Consider the following 17,326-nt stretch of genomic DNA (forward strand, 5'->3'; position numbering starts at 1 on the left):
AATTCACGTTTTGTTATTGTTAGCAGATTCTAAAAGGAGCTTGCCCCCCCAGTCCTCTCAGTCATTCAGGTTGCATACTGTTTTATGGGCTGTAGCAGGATGGAAGGGAGTAGGGAAGTAAGAGACCTAAAGAGCAGTGGAAAACAAATCAAAACACCTCATATATTGTATACAATATATATTGTAACTGCTTGTGCTACCTCAGCTTTTAGTTTTCTTACTCATAGATGCTAGATTTGTTTGTAAATATTATAGTACAAAATAAATACAGTTTAACATAATATTATAAGTAAATATATATTATATTTTTGCAAGATATGTCTTTGGTTAGTAGTATTAATGTATGCCATTGTAGTGTAATAAAAAATTGGCACTACGTGTAGAAATGCTTACGATATGGTACCTGTATCACCGAGTTAACTAAGTAGATGATTTTCACTTGTGAAACATTGTTAGTTTATCCAAATATTGTCTTGAAAAATGCATGATTTGAGTAACTAGAGAAATGCTTAGTAAAGTGCTTATGAATATTTGTGTTTATCAGTTTGGAGCGTTCTTGTTTACCTTTTCCCTGGTAGCTTACCCCACTTGTGTACCGAGAAAGTATGGTCCTCTGTAGCCATTAATTGCTTCTCAATAGCATTTGGGACATGGACTTCATTTCGTTCTCAGAAATTCATCTCAGAAGGGAAGGATAGAGGAAGATATTTATGATGAAATGATGTCAACCATTGAGGGCCTCAGTTCAACTAAGTATGCAGTATTTTATTTTCTTCTTCATCTGTTCTTTGAGTATAATCTGCATTCTCAATTTTAAGTCTAGATATAAAATTTACTTCCCAAAAATGGAAAGTTACTAGGATTTTTGTCTTGCCTTTTTTTTTGGTCTTTGTTTTTTACTTACTTTAGTTCCTTTTTGGTTTTAATTTGAAAATAATAAGAGTATTACTGTATTATTTTAGCAAAAAGCCAATGGTTAGTCTAGCTGTTCAATATGGTATAGTACTATGAAATAGCAAAATTATTTCTTTGTTTCTTATGACTGTCCAAAGTAATGAGCCAAACTGCCATGTAGGATGGGATAGGAGGTTAATGTTTGTGTTCTGTTTATTAAAATAAGAAGTGTCAGGAAATGGGGTGCAGTCCCGAACAAAGCCTATGTATAAAGTCAAAACACAGTCTCGGGGGTAATAATAAAATTGCTTTAGTGTTTGGTTCACTGAAGGTAAATGGTCTATCAGTAGAAGGTGGTGCATTTGGCAATATAGTCGCATTTAAAAGCAGACAAACACAGGCAATGTTGTGAATTTTTTAAAATTTATTTAAGATACAATATTTAAATTCCTATCAAATGTAAAACAGTGAATTTGAGAAGAAAAACTCTTTCTTTCATTTAAGTTATAGCAAGGCTGTTACCACTGTACCTCAGCTATTCCCAATAGGGGCCTGATACTATTTAGGGGAAGTTTTTGGAGGCTGTCGGCTGTCTCTAACATCTGCTATTATACTTTCCTATTTGCAAACCTCAGGGAAGGTCTGGGGTTACATTTTGCATGTAACTGGCAGACGCTGCTGTCTGTGAGAGTGTTCTGGATCTGCCTGTCAGCTAAGTAAAAATGTAACTGCTCATGTGTTATGCTATGAAACATAAAGACCTTGCAGAACTGTAAAATGTCTGTAAAATGGTGGCACTCTCACCCTGCATACTGTGGAGTCTCAACTACAATGATGCTTCTGCATACTCTCCTTGGCCTGTTCTGTACATTTTGTAACGTGTCTCTTTAAATGCAGTCCATGGTGTGGCAAATCAGATGACTTCTGTGGATTTTCACTGATCTTTGCAGAACCTGGTCTTGAAAAAGAGGTTGGTAAGAGCAAAATAATCCTTTTTGGTCTTTGATTTACACTTCAGAGCAGCATAAGAATGTATCTGAAACTGTTCATTCTGAAACTGGATTCTGGAGGTGACTGCACACCTGAAGAGGTTTTCGGTAACTAATGAAAAGCAGATCTCATTCGTTTGAGTAGGTCATTCTTCCTTAATAATGCTAATTTTGTAGATTAAAGGAGATTGTCTCTAATCTGTGGTTAAATTCTTGCCATAAGGGAGTTAGTAGGAGTTTGGCAGCTTTAATATACGAAGAACTTCTCTCAAAAGTAATGATACTTAAAAAAAAATATATATATTTCTGCATCCATAACAAAAATACTTTGCTTTCTGTGGTTGTTTCATTGCAAGTATAATACTGTTGTTGTTAGGTGCAGTGTACTTTTTCTGTTTGAATAACTGTTCTTTAATTTACTGTGCTGTGGTGTATTGTATGTAGTTGCTGGTGTGTGTGTACATATGTGTTTTAGGTTTACTTCTGCGTATATCCTTTTTTATGAGGATTTTGATTACATGCATCTGTGAAGTGCTGATTTACAAACTTGGGGGATTTCCCTCTAGGTTTGAAATTATCCTTTGGATTGGGCTGGTTTTGTTGATAGATGTTCAAGTGAATTTTATTTGGTGGTTTTCTTTTGTTCTCTTTTAGTTCTATGTATATTTTTAATAGTGCAGTATAAATTTGCATATATATGTAATCACAAAAATGTAATACAGTTTTTAAAAACCTGTAAGTATCCTTAAGTTTTATTATCATCTGTGTTTCAGTATCGCACCATTCCTATCCTAAAACTGAAGAGTTACTTCGCATGTGCCAGTTTTGTGTTCCTCTGTATATTTCTGATACAGATGTTTATAATGCCAAAGTAAGTGTCAGTATTTTAATAACTGGTAATTCTAATTAACCAATAGCTAAAGTGAAACTCACGTGCATGAAACTTTTTCAAGTCTTTTGGAGTTCCTGAGGGTTTACATTTAAGAAACATACACCTCTTAGGACTAATTTACCCCTTAATAAAGGAGTGTATTCATGTTGTTGGTGTAAGAGCCCAGATATTAATATGAAAATAAAATAGAAATATTTTTTTAACATTGTGTTTGCTTAGTACACACAGGGAGATGATCAGTTATGTGAGAAAAACTATTTTGTAAGAATAGTTGGCTGTAAGCACATTGAGTGAGTAAGCAATAGAAAAACGGGATTAGCTGGTTAAAATGTGCTCAGTGATCCTTTTGTCTGTAGAGATGCAAGGAGAGAACTTTCAGCTGCTTCTCATACCTCCAAGAAAGCAGATGTTTGATGATTCTGAAGTTTATGGCATATTTGTTTTTTTGTGGCTGTTGCAGTGCAGTTTCCATGTGGTTTATGCATGGGGTAGTGGTTCAGGCTGTCAGTGAGAGGAGTAGAGTATCTTAAAGTAGTATTTGTGCAACAGAGCAACAATAACCTGTGCAATGTTATGGTCATTCAGTGCTATTAGAAGAAAAATTCTATTTAAATTTAGAGAAACACTGTTAGCAAGCATTAGTCTGAATTGTGGTTTGAAAAATTTTTTTGTTTAACACTGGTTTGTTTAATGCTTTCTCTTCTGTTTAGAACTGCAAAACTAGGAATTTCCTTTGGCATTGTTGCAGTCATCATTGTACTTATTTTGTTTGTGTGCTTTGCTGAGAAATGTATGGTAAGTTTATTAAAAAAATGTTTCCTGTTTTCAAAAGTGGATGGATGTAATTCGGCAACTTGGTCTATCTTTTGGGGTAATGAATTAAGTTGTTAATTTCAATAGGAGTTACAGGAGCCTTGAATCTCAGGTTACCAGAAGATTTCATTGCCTGAAACAGATTTTCACGTCTGAAAATTCTCACTGTAATTCAGAATTATTTGGGTGCTAGAATAGATCTGTACGAGGCAGGAGGAAGATATTAACACTTGCTGGGTGGGGTCGGGTTTTTAAAATTTATTTTTATGCTTATGTTTGTCCTTAATAGTAATTTTTTGGTTGTAAATCTTGATATTTTCTATACTGGAAACAATATTAAAATCAAAAAAAGTTTGAATGCAAGATTAGTTTTCATAATAATTTATAGTCCCATGAAAATTACAAACATATGAATAATTTACTGGCAACAATTTCCTAGTTGTTAGAATTCCAAATTCATCATTACATCAATTAGGACACTTTGCATTTGTAGTTCCTTTTTCTTTGCATTATTAAATGTATGCAGTTACTGTTTAAAAACGTATAGTGACATAGAGACAGGCCATAGTGACATAGAGTTCAACAACACAAAATAAAAAAATCCTTCTGCAGTCCAAGAACTATTTGGAGGCAGGGGTGGGAGAGGGAAAGAATTCTAAAGAGTTCCTTGCACTCATCAAATCTATGTTGTGCTAGACCAAGGGTGAGAGGGAATTCTGAAGTTCTCTTGGGAACATACCACCATCATCTTATTCCAGAGGGGTGATGGTGATCTCCCAGGAAAACTGCCACAGAAAGAAACTGTCTCTTATAGACCCAGGTTCAAGTTGTGTAAAGGGGAAAGAAAAAAAATAAATAAATTGCACTCCGTACATGGGATAAATTTTATGATTCATTTAAAAGTACAGTTAGATAGCATGTATGGATTTTATGTATGTATGGTGTTTATGAGTGGATGGATTTTTATGTATATGTGTGTGTGTATATGTATGTCTATGGAGGGGGGGAGTGTGTATATGTATGCACGTATGGTTACTACACATGTAAAAATACATGGAGAAAAGAAAAGGAAAAGACGATTCCAAGATTGCAACTGCATCAGACTTGAGTTTTACACCAGGAGTGTTTTGGTATAGCATCCTTGAATAATGCTTGTAATCATTAAAAATATATGCTTTACTAGATGTTTTTTGCTGTAGCAACAAATGGAGGATATTAGGATGGCAAGAAAAGAGACTGTCTATCATTGGTTTCAATTTAGTCATCTGAAAATGTAGTTCCAAATATAACATTATAGCTCCAAAATTAAAAAATACAACATAGATTACGACTATATTCTTAGTAATATTTCCCTAGAACTTTCAACTAGATCATAATTTTGTATTTTTAAAGCAGAAATTCAGAATATTTTAGCACCCGGCCTCTTTGAAATAAGGAAGCATTAGCTCCATTTTCAGTTGTGGAAAGGCGTTGGGCATTTAATCTGAATGACTAGATTCAGAGTTCTAAATTAGGATTCCAGTGAAGGCTCTTGACACTCTCCTGCAGAGAAAAAGTATTTTCTATTTAGAAATACTTCTTCCCATGTATCAAAATATTATCCAAGTTACTGAAACAAACCAATTTTGCTTACAGAAGTGCTGCTCAGAACAGTGGCCTTTCCTGCACCATCTTTGCGCTATCTCAGAAAAGGTGGAAACAATGCCTTTACTTAGGCTTCCTTTAGCAGTCATCACTATAGGTGCCTTGCTGATTATAGCCATTTTTAATTTGGTAAGTAATCGCATTATCTTTATTCTGTGGACTTACTGTAACATCCACAGTTTAAGTAACTTCCTGTATTCTTTTCATCATGTACCTTGCTTTTTGCTGCTTTTTTCCAATGTCTGATTTGCAGCATGAGTTGATTTACACAAAGATAATGCACAATACCATGTAAAAGCATTAAAAGTAAAACCTCCCAGTTTGTAGAACTAAAAGTACATATGATAGATTTGAGTTCTAGTTTACATCACCTTTTCTTGCTTTCAAGATGACATTTATAGTTACTATTGATTATAACCATGATCACTAAGATTGTCTTCCTTTTTTTTTTTAATGTGGGTTTAAGTGTTTGGCTGCAGTGGATAGCAGTTTTAAGTAGTTTACTGTGCTATTTGCACTAGCTAGTAATAATGCAGATGAGAGAGGGAAGAGTACAGCTTGGCACTCTTTTAAAACCAAAGACATTATGGGTAGTTACTGCTAGACTAAGATGCAGATGGAGTCAGTCTTTTAACTTTAGTTTGAGTATCATATTGCACCTGGGGTACATACATTTAAAAAACAAACCTTTGCAGTAACCTCATGCTCAAGACCACTCTATTGTGTCTTTTTTTTAAACAAGCTTTACGTGACATACCATGTTAACAATTAAACCTATCTGATAGCTAGCTACTAAAAGTGATGTCCTCCTGATCCCATGTGCTCGGTCTGCCATTCTTCTGATTCCATGGGGAGTTTATTCTGAAAGCTATACTGCAGAAAATGCTTAATTTTCTTTTGTAGGTTTGTTTTTCTGCTGGCTTGGGTCCTTGAATTGAATCACAGTGGTGTCATGTGAACACCACCAGAGACAGCCTAAAAGAAAACAGGAACAGCAGCTGTGAAACTGGGGGGTGAGACAGAACCACATGTTTGTGCCAGTTAGCTGTTAGATTAGCATAGCCATAATGTGAAACTTTACCCTGAATTAAAAAATCAGTAAGTAAATACTTGGCAATTTTAACCTTCTTGCCCCTTGTGTGTGCATATATGTTTAATAAAACTATATGGGATATCATTATAGTTCAGCATTTATATTGCAGTAACACTGAAAGGGCAACCAGATCAGGTCTCATTGTATAGTATATGGAGAAAAAAACTTTAAAATTAGTGACTGCCTGCTAACAAGTTTGTGTGGTGGTTTTGTTGTTTTTTTTTTGTTGTTTGTTTTTGGTTTTTTTCCCCCCTAATAAATCAGACTACTGAAAAGAACAAACCTGCAAACTTTACTGGATCAAATGACCTGTGTGCTGCCACCTATGTGAGTAGAGTACTGTCTTAATTTCTAAGATTAAAATGAAATGAGTCTTGGATGGTGTGTATAATATAGATGGATGGCAGCATTTTGCTATCTTCTCATCTTTTTATAAAGATAGAATTTTTAAATCATTGAACACAAAGATTTACTCCTGCCACAAGGCAGTTCTAGGGGTATTTTCTATCATCAGCTATGGCTTTACTGTGCGTCTTTTAGGGATTTTCAAAAGTCTGGAGTACTCATGGATGAAGCTGAAGTCTTGGCTTATTTTGGTTACACAGCACCTTTGAAAGGTGTTCTCTAGCATTTCTATAACGATAGATTCAGCACTTACCAGTGACACAAAAGGATTATTTCTGAGGGTTTCATTTTTATCTTTTAATTCCAAAGTAGCATTCTATTTTGAGATAATCCAAATGTTTGGGACGCTCCTTTTGTCACCTGGCCGCCCCTTTAGATGACGGACATGTTTTTGAACAACGCGCAGCAGGTTGTGTGAGGACTCTTTCTTTCAAGTCCTTACGACAAATGATAAGTTACAAATATATAATACACATTGTACTCATCTGGTAATTTTCTGCTCTTGCATGTCTCTAAATCAGCCTTTTGGAAACACAACTCAGTCCTGCGTTGAGGAAACTGTAAGTAGTGAATACATGTTACTTTAAAACCCAGACCTTTGAATATTCTATACATTACTGACAACTGGCAGGTTCTGTTGCTGTATGAAACATGGCTTTTTTAGGTATCTGACAGCAGAGAAGTTCTTCATGAAAGCAAGATGTTTCAGCTACTGTTGCTGTGCTGAATAAAGTATGGTTTTGGATTTTTTTTTTTAAATTTCAGACTTAAAATTAGCTCTAAAACTTTGAGAAAAAACCAGTAGAATAGGATGATGATTATGTTCAAGTCTGAGAGATGAGAGCTGTACTTGCAAGTGTCCCAGTAAAGTATCTTGGTAGAGTGAAAGGGCTTAAATAGCCAACTGACCTGTGTCAGTGTTCTCTACATAGTGGTTTCTTTTTCAGAGGTTTGGCTTCAGGGTTGTAACTGTGAGTGTTTGTTACCTTTTTGAGGTTAGACTCAATGCCTTTAGGATGACAGAGTTGGTATAATACATTACTATACAGGCTCTGATCCTGAGTTGCCCCATAAATTGTTCTGGTTTCATTCACTTCAGCAGAAACATTAACTGTTTAGCTAAGAATCTCCCAGATCTGTGGTAGGTCTGTGCTATTATGGGTGAAAAACTGTGCTTTGTACATAAAGAGAAATCAACTCTTGAGGAGCAGAAGCTGTGGTAATTTTGGAGTTGTTTGTAGACTAAAATATGCTAGCTCAGCATCTTCTACCTGTGCTTGCAGGGAGCAATCCTGTCTGCATAATGCACTTTGTACGCCCTGACAGCTTTAATGCTCCCAGCTGCATGCTGACCGTGGACACCATGCCTGAACTGTGATTCCTCTGGGAGATTTTTTTCAGTAATTCTGTTGGATAATGGCCCTAGATTGATAATGCTTATTAGCATCAAAGTTCTTATGAGGGAGCTGTGTCTAAGGTTGGAGAACAGGTCATGGTCTTTACATGTTACAGGTGGGGGAGATGGGAATATCGTATCTGCTTAAGGTTAACAAAGGGGGAGCACTGTCAAAAATAGGACCAGAATGCTGGAGTTCCTGGTTCAGAGCCTGTTCACTGGACCATGAACCTACTTTAGGTTAGTCTTGAACTTTAAATAAATAATTGCTTAAATTAATAGACTTCAGAAGATAAATTCTCAACACTCTTCAGTTTTTATCTGACACTGCTTATGTTGGTATGATGCCTTTTGTTTAAATCTTTTTGTCTTTAACAAAAAAGTAAACTAAAAAAAGCATTACATTCAGCCTTTTAGTGCGATAAAAAATAAAGTTTTAAGTGTATTTAGCAAGTGGTTGTAATTTCTTCTATTTAAATTACAATGATCGTGAACTTAGAGCATTTGCTATGGTTTGAAAGTCTCTTATGCATAAAGCCTGAATAATGCAACCGCTCTTCAAATTCTTCTTTTACAGTATTATGCTTACTGCTGCATACTGGGATTCATTGCTTGCTCAGTATTTCTTCAAATGAGCTTTGAACTCAAAGTTCTCCTCCTGTCCATTGCTGTGACTGTATACCTCATCATTTTTAATACCCTTCAGCATAAAAATTTGAGCTTCTATGGCAACAGTACCAGGTGCAGTGTAAAGTTTCTTTTAATTGACAATAATGTTTCATTAAAGGAGGTGTTAGGTTTTTGTATGCTTACTGAAATATCGAAATATCAAAATCATGTAAGTCAGATATTACAAACCTTTCTGCAAAGTTAATGACATGGAAATCATATTAGACCATATCATCCTTTTTTTTTCTTTTTTTTTTCTTTGTTTAAAGAAACTGCGTGTTTTCTGAAAAATTCTGTAATATGGCTTCTGAGATCTCTGAAAGCTTCGCTTACATTAAAGACTAGGGGTTAGAATATTAATGTCATAATAAGGTTGATCTTCTGTTAAACTATGAAGAAAAGCCTTGCTAAAAGTCTGATGCTCAAGCTGTGTTTGTGAGACCTTGCTAATCAAGAGGATAGTGAACTCTTTGCTTACCTCACTAACTCCACATATTTTGAAAAGTAACAGCAATTTACCTGATTTAATTGAAGAAACTATAAAAATACTTAAGAGAAATCATATGTGGAAGGGTTTTACTGTTCATTTGTAAGTCTGTTTCTCAGATTCTCAGCATAGTCTCATAGCTGAAGATTAGAATAAATTTATTTTGCAGAGGCTGTCAGCACAGCTTAAAAAAGCCTAAACCAGCACTTAATTTAGCCTCTTAATCCCAGGCTATTCATATAATGAGAATTTAGTTTGATGCATTTGTGAAAATTAATAGATGTGGTAAGACAGAGTGATCTTACTATGAAATATGAGTGGCATCTCAGATTTGTATGGAACTATATACAGGTGTGATTTAATGGCTGTCTTTGTTTTAGCAATTCAGGTTTTTATTTGTTATCACCTTTCCTTCCACAAGTAAGAAAGTTTCTTCTCCTACTTCAAGATTTTGTTGGCTGTGTTTTTGTTGGGGCAGTGTGGGGAGGAAAGCTGCAACTCAGTGCAATAGAAATTAAGATGGCTCTTTCAAGAGAAAGCCATGTTTACTTGAACATCTCACTACAATAGCTACTTAACACGGTTTCAACACCCATTTTGTTATTATGTGAAACGCAGTTCATGTACTGAACTGAATGATAATCCTTTCTTGTTATTAGGATAAGACCTATAATCAGACAGCCACTGGCACAAATGAACAACGGCATTGGTGGTATATGTCTGATCAAAGACACCCTCTTCTGCTATGCTCTTCTTCCCCTCCCCTCCCATTCCTCCCCCAACTCTTAATCATGTGGATTTTCTTAAAGGATACAGATGACACTGTATTGTTTTCTTGTTTTCAGACTTTTCACCAAAGAGCCAAGGATAATGACTAATTTATATCTGGTTCTGTTTTACATAACCCTAGTTTTACTTGCAAAACAGGTATGTATTTAAAAAGCAATAGGTTAGTTCTTTTACTTGCAGGAAGTTGGTTTAAATCAAATGCAAAAGTATTGTTCATTGAAATTGTGCACTAAATTAGTATATACTTTGATTTTTTTTTTAATATTCTTGTACTTAGTTATAGATAATGCAAAAATTTTTACTGTGAAAGGGTGGAAACATTTTTATATTTTTCAATACTGTTTGCATTACAGAAGTCAGAACTTTCAAATTCTTCCAATTTGCATCTATCTGTATTTATATGTCAGTATTCATCCTAAATCAAAGCAGTAATTCAAGATAAAACTAATCACCATGTTATTAAAATGTCATTTTGGTAAATACACCTGATGGTACCCAAATGGCATTCATTTATAATGACTGTTTCATATTTTTCTGACCTTCATTTTCAAAGCACATTTTTCATAACTATATAGGCTCAAAAGGCCTTGAAGAAACTTTATTGCTACTACACTTTTTGAATAAATTGACTAATATTTTTCAGCGAGATATTATATTGATTTAATTTATCATATTTGGTCCCTTTGCAGATTGACTATTACTGTCGACTGGATTGTCTGTGGAAGAATAAGTTTAAAAAAGAACATGAACAGTTTGAAACCATGGAGAACGTTAACAGGCTTTTGCTGGAAAATGTACTTCCAGCACACGTTGCTGCCTATTTCATTGGTGAAAAACGAAATGAGGTATGTTTAATTTCTGCTATGTGAAGGACAGTAAATTGGAACTTCTGTGATTCGGAACTTCTGTGATGTAGAACCTCATGCTAACAAGCACACATAAGACTATAAAGTTCTGCACTCTTTGCCTCTTGTTTGTAACCCAGGACCATTGTAAACACAAGAATCTGCTAGCTGGATGGCCTCAAAAAAATGTGAACTTTTAGTGTCAGTCTCTGAAATCTGTTTTCAGAACTGGTAGTTCAGCTTCAGGACACAGTTTGAGGTTGGTAAATATTTAAAAAGGATTTACTGCTTTCCAAAGACCATATTTTACCAGAGAAGATAGGCTTCTTTTTAAAGAAGTTAGTGGAGGAACAGATAGTATCTCCTTGGTAACAACCTCAGTGAGAAGTTCATTGATAACGATCAATTTTTTTTTAGACATCCATCTTACTCTGCCAGCATGTCATCAGAATAAATATTGCTGATTTCACAGCCATGGTTAAGTGTCATAAGACTGGCACTGTTCAGAATAGATGAGACTCTCTAAGATACATAGATATCTCAGCTTTTCTTTAGGCAAATCAACTTCATTAATGTTTCTGATAAAATAAGAGATGCATGCTGTAAAGTAATGTAGTTGACTTCAGAGGAAAATTGTAATTTGATTACTGGTTAAAAACAATAATCCTAGTTTTGAATACCTGTGGTGCAAGGTGACTGATGACAATGTGTGAATATATTGTTTTCCTATAGGACTGGTACCATCAATCTTATGACTGTGTCTGTGTCATGTTTGCATCGGTACCAGATTTTAAGGTGTTTTACACTGAATGTGATGTCAATAAAGAAGGCCTGGAATGCTTGCGGCTGTTAAATGAAATCATTGCTGATTTTGATGAGGTAATTAAGCTTCTGGCAAAAACGGATATTTACTGCAAAATACAATGTTTCACTAGATCTGTGAGCATTTGGCTGGGGGGGAAGGCTGTTATGCTGAACTAATATTCTGAGTTCAGCCTTGCAATCTTGAAAGATATATTCCCATCTGATGGGGTTTTTCAATTACATCATCTAATGGATTAGTAGTATGGTTTGAAAGTCCTGAATTTCAGTACTTTATTTCAGTACTTCCGCATTTTATTTCTCCTTTGAGCAGGTAGAGCAAAACCGCGAACCTTAATCCTCAGTGCTTTCTTACCTAACCTTCATGTGATTGATAGTATTTCTAGAGATGTTTAATGCTTATTGTAGACACTGAAATATGGTATTAAAGTCTCAAGTTTCTGTTTTATTTCCCTTCAAACAGCTGTTGTTGAAACCTAAATTTAGTGGTGTTGAGAAAATAAAAACCATTGGAAGCACTTACATGGCAGCAGCTGGTCTCAGTGTTACGCCAGGCCAAGAGAACAACCAGGTACATCGTCTCTGAAATCTGCCTTCAGTATTTTGTGTGTACGTAGGTGCATTTCAGAGTAACAGAATGTAAGGTGATAAAAAAGAGAAAGTAAATGACCAAGAGTGATTTTCTGAAATGTGGAAAAAGATGATAAAAAGGTATTGTCTCCTGTTGAAATCACTATTTATCTCCTAGTTCCATATTTTTCCTAAGCAGGTATTAAGTCTGTAACCTCAGCATACTTTTACATCTTTAATCTTTGATTCCAGTAGCTTAACATTTCTAGATGCATAACAGAATAGCTCTAATAATAGGGAAGACAAAGAATGGCTGCCAAAGAAAAGGCCATCTCAGAACTGGACAGTAAGCTTTTTGTGATACCTGAGAACTGGCACAAAAAGAGAATCATCAAGTGCCACGTTAGATCTGAATCTGAAACTGTTTGTCACCCAGAAGAATTAAAACCAATTTCTGTACTCAGGCTTACTTTCACTATAGCAGGTTCATGTATGATATTAGGATGCATGTATGTAATATATACAAAACATGTAAAATTAAATCTGGAATCCTAAAGGACAGACATAAATTCATTATAAAATTTAATCATATCATCCTTGTCACCTCCTAGCCATTCCAGTTGAATTTAATGTGTTTTTTTAAATCCATTTGGAACGTTTGTTGAAATATGCAATTCTGCACAGCTACAAGGATGAGTGCTCTTATCCTTATAAATATATACTTTATTCGCTAATAGTACTGGTTTGGAATAGTAGCCTGACACAGCCTTCTATGTTGCAATTTGATCATCAATATGTGGTGTGAATTGCATAGGATAAGGAAAGACAGCATGCTCACATTGGAATTATGGTGGAATATGGAATTGCCTTGATGAGTAAACTGGATGGCATCAACCGACATTCCTTTAACAATTTCCGCTTACGTATTGGTAAGTTCAGTTTGTGAAGAATGTGAACTCTGCAGGTCCATAAAAACTAAAATTGAGGTAGGATGAGTTAGGTAAATTGCTGAGGGCTGCATTTGGATTATTATAAAATGCTGAATAGCTGAAGGTAGTGTTGTCTAGACTAGCTTTTTAAATATGCCAGGATCCTTCATGGATGGGCTTTTCTAATCACTGGAGGGAGCAATACAAAGACTGCAACTGGATGAGTTTGGAGAAAATTATAGGTGCGGATGAAGAGGGAGGTACCCTGTTACTAACCCTTGGCTAAAGACAGTGTTATCATTATACAAATGTTTATTTCTATATATTAAAAGGACAAAAGGAAGAATTTTTCTTTGGCATGAACTTTGCCCGAGCTCTTTCTTGCACTTCCCATTTTATAATGAACGAGTCACTTCACATCTCCTGAGCCTTAGTACTAATATTTATAGAATGATGGTAATACTGATTGCTAGGAACGTGTTGTAGGGTTAAGTTTTGGTGTTTTTTTTCCCTGAAGCTCATGACTTACGGCTAATAGTGAAGGTAGATATCATAAATTTCTACTTCAGTAATGACACATGCTTTTGTTTATACTAAGGGATAAATCATGGCCCTGTGATTGCTGGTGTGATTGGAGCGCGGAAACCTCAGTATGATATTTGGGGCAACACTGTTAATGTTGCTAGCCGAATGGAGAGTACGGGGGAACTTGGGAAAATCCAGGTAAACATAGCAGCCTTGGAAGGTTTAAGAAATTATTTCTGATTGGTTATGAAATTTAAAAAAATGTGAATAATCAGAAGAATTAAAAGAGTTTCTAATTGTTTTCACACAAAGGTCACAGAAGAAACGAGTAAAATACTACAGGAGTTGGGATATTCATGTGAATGTAGGGGGCTCATTAATGTCAAAGGCAAGGGAGAACTGAGGACTTACTTTGTTTGCACCGAGACTGCCAAATTCCAAGGCATGGGACTGAACTGAGGCTACGATGAAGTTAATCGAAATAGACTTAGAACTGCCTCCCTTCTGTGAAGACTCAGAATTTCCCTCCTTATGTGAAGGACTTTATTCTAAAAACATATATATACTATTCCTATTTCTTGTACATCTCAAGATAAGAGAATGATTTTTTTTTTTTTTTCTTGAAAGAAGTTTTGAAAAGTTCCTAGAAGACATGTAACCACCAGTCTGAAAAAGACTACATTTTCCTGAAATAATTTGAGGATTTACCTGGAATTGCCATGAAGCATTTTCAGTGAGTTCCTTTCCTTACCTGCACTGTGGGAGTCTTAACAGCTCCAGTAACAACATATGTGGATGCACTGTAGAACTCATTACCACGTTAAAACATTCCAGTGCTGCATTCTTTGACGCACACCTGCTTACTGTATTGCATTTGTCACAGACATGTGAGATGATACTCTGGGCACTGCATATCCTGCTTTTAATGCTAAACAGACTTCGCAGCAGAAGATGGCTGAATAACAGAAAGAGGAACGCAAGTACACTCAAATATATCATATGATAATTGTGCTGAGCTCGTTTGGAAAAAAAGAATTAATTGCACAGTATTGGATCACTTCTTTATTATCTTTGCCTCCTCCATAGTAGTACCTTGTAGTGCACAAATGTTTTTGTGACCAACAGCTGTTCAGAAATAACTTTCATCTAGTTTGGAGTGTTTACATTATATTACATGTTCTCCTTCGTATTTCTGTGCCTCTGTATTTAGTATCTGCAAGCACATTTTATACAGTCACATAAGAGAATGTCTTTAAAATTCTGGCTTTAAATTTCAAAAAATATACCTGATCTTGCGGAGCACTGCACACCTGCAGTTTATCCTGTGTGCTTGGTTAGACAGGCTTTGATAACAGCTTGTATCGCTGACACCCGGCAGGAATTCTGCACGCTGACTGCATTCTTGAGGGCACTTATGGAAGAAAAAATAATCTGGTTTGAATTGTTTGGAAACTGAAGAACAGAACTAATAAGACAGTATTAGAAATAGTAGCAGATACTATATAAACAGAACCACGCCTGAGACGGGTTTTGGGTTTTTTTTTCCTATTCTTGTTTGTTCAATTTGACAAGCCACTGGCTGGTTTATATACCTTTTAAAGGCAATGCAGTTTATGAAACAAATTGGTTTTTAAGGTTACAGGAGGACGTATGGAAAAACATATTCATAATGGAAATGTTTCAGCAGAGCCTCAATACTGAAAGTATATGTAGAGCATTAGTAAGAAGGTCACAGAAATGGACTTGCTCTAAGTTCGTTTAGTTTGTAAAGTTTTTAAGCTGTTAATGGCTTTTGCTAATTTCTAAATTAGCATTTTTCTACTTATTGTAATAATTTAATCTGTTTTCTGTTGGCGGAGATGATCGTATTTTGTAAGGCTAACATCTTGTGCCCAATTACATGTATTAACTAAGGATGGATTTTCCCCTCCCCCCGATATACCACATGTAGTCTGACTGAACAGCACAGTGATTAATGAGTTCAACATCTGTTTTGTTAAGCCTTACTCTTCTACAAACAAAGCAGCATTTACTAATATTTCTGGGTTTAGTACTAAACCATGCTGGAAAAGTGTTTAACAAGCAGTCCTATGCATCACTGCCGCTTTCTAATTACTGTGTAATTTCTTTAGAAGATGAAGTGACTATGTTTCAAGACTGGAACAGATCTAAATATTGTCCAACTGAGGATTAAAAATTGTGCTTATAGCCTTTGTCAATTTGGTAGGCCAAACTGTGTTTGTAGTAAGTCTCCAACAGAAAATAGGACATTAGGAAACCTTAGTTTGAGGTTGTCTGGTTCACGTACAGACTCTGCCGAAGAAGGAATTTTCATACTTGGTGTCTTGTCAGTATAAGGTCAGTGTTGTAGTTGAATAAACTTTCAAACAGCTTTTGCTACTCTTGTATGTTGTATATTTGTAGTAACAGATGCTCAGCAAGCATTTGTTTTATTTATTTATTGTTTTATAAGGACCACGCATGTGTCAAAGGCTCTTTTCAGCAGTTTTTGATGTCATATATTAGGTAAAGTGACTATTTGCCTTATGAATATATTTTGAAAAGTGCATTATGCCTATAGATAGAGCTGGCTCTGAAGTGTTTCTGTTCACAGCCCTAGTAGAATGTAGATGTAAGTTATCTAAGAAAGAAAATTCGCTGTCTGTAACAGCATTTTGAAATGCTTTTGTTTACATTATAGTGCCTGTCAGGCTAGTAACTTGCTTGGGCGTAACTTCAACTTAACCTCATTTACAGAAGTGGTATAAAGAGCTGTAGCTTTCAAACTGGAAGAAGTAGGTTTTTGTTGCAGTTTTAAAAGGCCATTATGCGCTTACACTCTCACTCAATGTCAGTGTACTGTGCAAGGCATACTTGGAGAAGTTAGAAACCGTGTGTCATGGAAAATAGGTTGTATCTGAGGATGACTTGACTTTCTGATTTCTCATCAGAACTGGAACTGTACAATATGAGAGCTATATTCAACCACAGAAAAAATTAAACTGAAGAAGCAACTGTATTTAAATAATTGTTTTCAGCAGTCCTTTTGTGAGCGAACTGTGAAATTTAAAATTGAGGAAGTAACCTTGTAAGAAAAATCCTCCTTACAGCATTATTGTTTTCTTAAACTGAAAAAATGGCACTGTAACTAATTCAAAGAGCTAATAACGTCTTGAATTAGCAATCTATTTTAAAGAACAAACTTTTGTTTTTACCATTAAATAAAAAACTTCCTGAAACTTCTTTGGTTTTGTAGTTATTTTGATGAAGATTCCCATAAAAAGGAGATATATTTCTTAAACCTTATAGAGTTAATGAGATTGTGTTTACTCATAAACTCGGTATTTATATTTTTTAAAAAATTTGTGTTAAGCGGAAAATATGTAGAGTGACATACTTGTGTTCAACAGCTAAGGAATAATTTCAATACTCAGTTTCCTGTCATCTGCGGCCTCCTACTGCACTATATGAAAGGTAAGTGATGGGAAATGAGATACTATAGAGTGAGTCAATAATGATTCGGCTGGCATGGTTGTTGTGCATCTTGTCTTCTCTTATAGCATG

The 17,326-nt window shown here is 35.3% G+C and overlaps 1 protein-coding gene across 5 annotated transcripts in view; it reads left to right on the forward strand.

Annotated features, from left to right (window-relative positions):
* Positions 1 to 17,004, forward strand: part of ADCY7 (adenylate cyclase 7) — a 68,246-nt gene extending 51,242 nt beyond the window's left edge. For 4 of the 5 annotated variants that reach the window (XM_052795390.1, XM_052795392.1, XM_052795391.1 and 1 more), the window contains 15 exons: positions 673 to 753; positions 1,792 to 1,864; positions 2,657 to 2,754; positions 3,486 to 3,570; positions 5,224 to 5,361; positions 6,590 to 6,652; positions 7,252 to 7,290; positions 8,704 to 8,867; positions 10,128 to 10,209; positions 10,761 to 10,916; positions 11,649 to 11,795; positions 12,202 to 12,309; positions 13,123 to 13,237; positions 13,836 to 13,960; positions 14,075 to 17,004. In XM_052795390.1, coding sequence (XP_052651350.1) covers positions 673 to 753; positions 1,792 to 1,864; positions 2,657 to 2,754; positions 3,486 to 3,570; positions 5,224 to 5,361; positions 6,590 to 6,652; positions 7,252 to 7,290; positions 8,704 to 8,867; positions 10,128 to 10,209; positions 10,761 to 10,916; positions 11,649 to 11,795; positions 12,202 to 12,309; positions 13,123 to 13,237; positions 13,836 to 13,960; positions 14,075 to 14,221 — 1,621 coding nt within the window. In that variant the 3' untranslated portion in view covers positions 14,222 to 17,004. The remainder of the gene's footprint in view (positions 1 to 672; positions 754 to 1,791; positions 1,865 to 2,656; positions 2,755 to 3,485; positions 3,571 to 5,223; positions 5,362 to 6,589; positions 6,653 to 7,251; positions 7,291 to 8,703; positions 8,868 to 10,127; positions 10,210 to 10,760; positions 10,917 to 11,648; positions 11,796 to 12,201; positions 12,310 to 13,122; positions 13,238 to 13,835; positions 13,961 to 14,074) is intronic. The other variant, XM_052795394.1, reaches the window with a different exon arrangement.
* The last annotated feature ends 322 nt before the right edge of the window (positions 17,005 to 17,326 follow it).

The sequence above is a fragment of the Harpia harpyja genome, chromosome 9 (genome assembly GCF_026419915.1).
Source record: "Harpia harpyja isolate bHarHar1 chromosome 9, bHarHar1 primary haplotype, whole genome shotgun sequence".
Lineage (NCBI taxonomy): Eukaryota > Metazoa > Chordata > Aves > Accipitriformes > Accipitridae > Harpia > Harpia harpyja.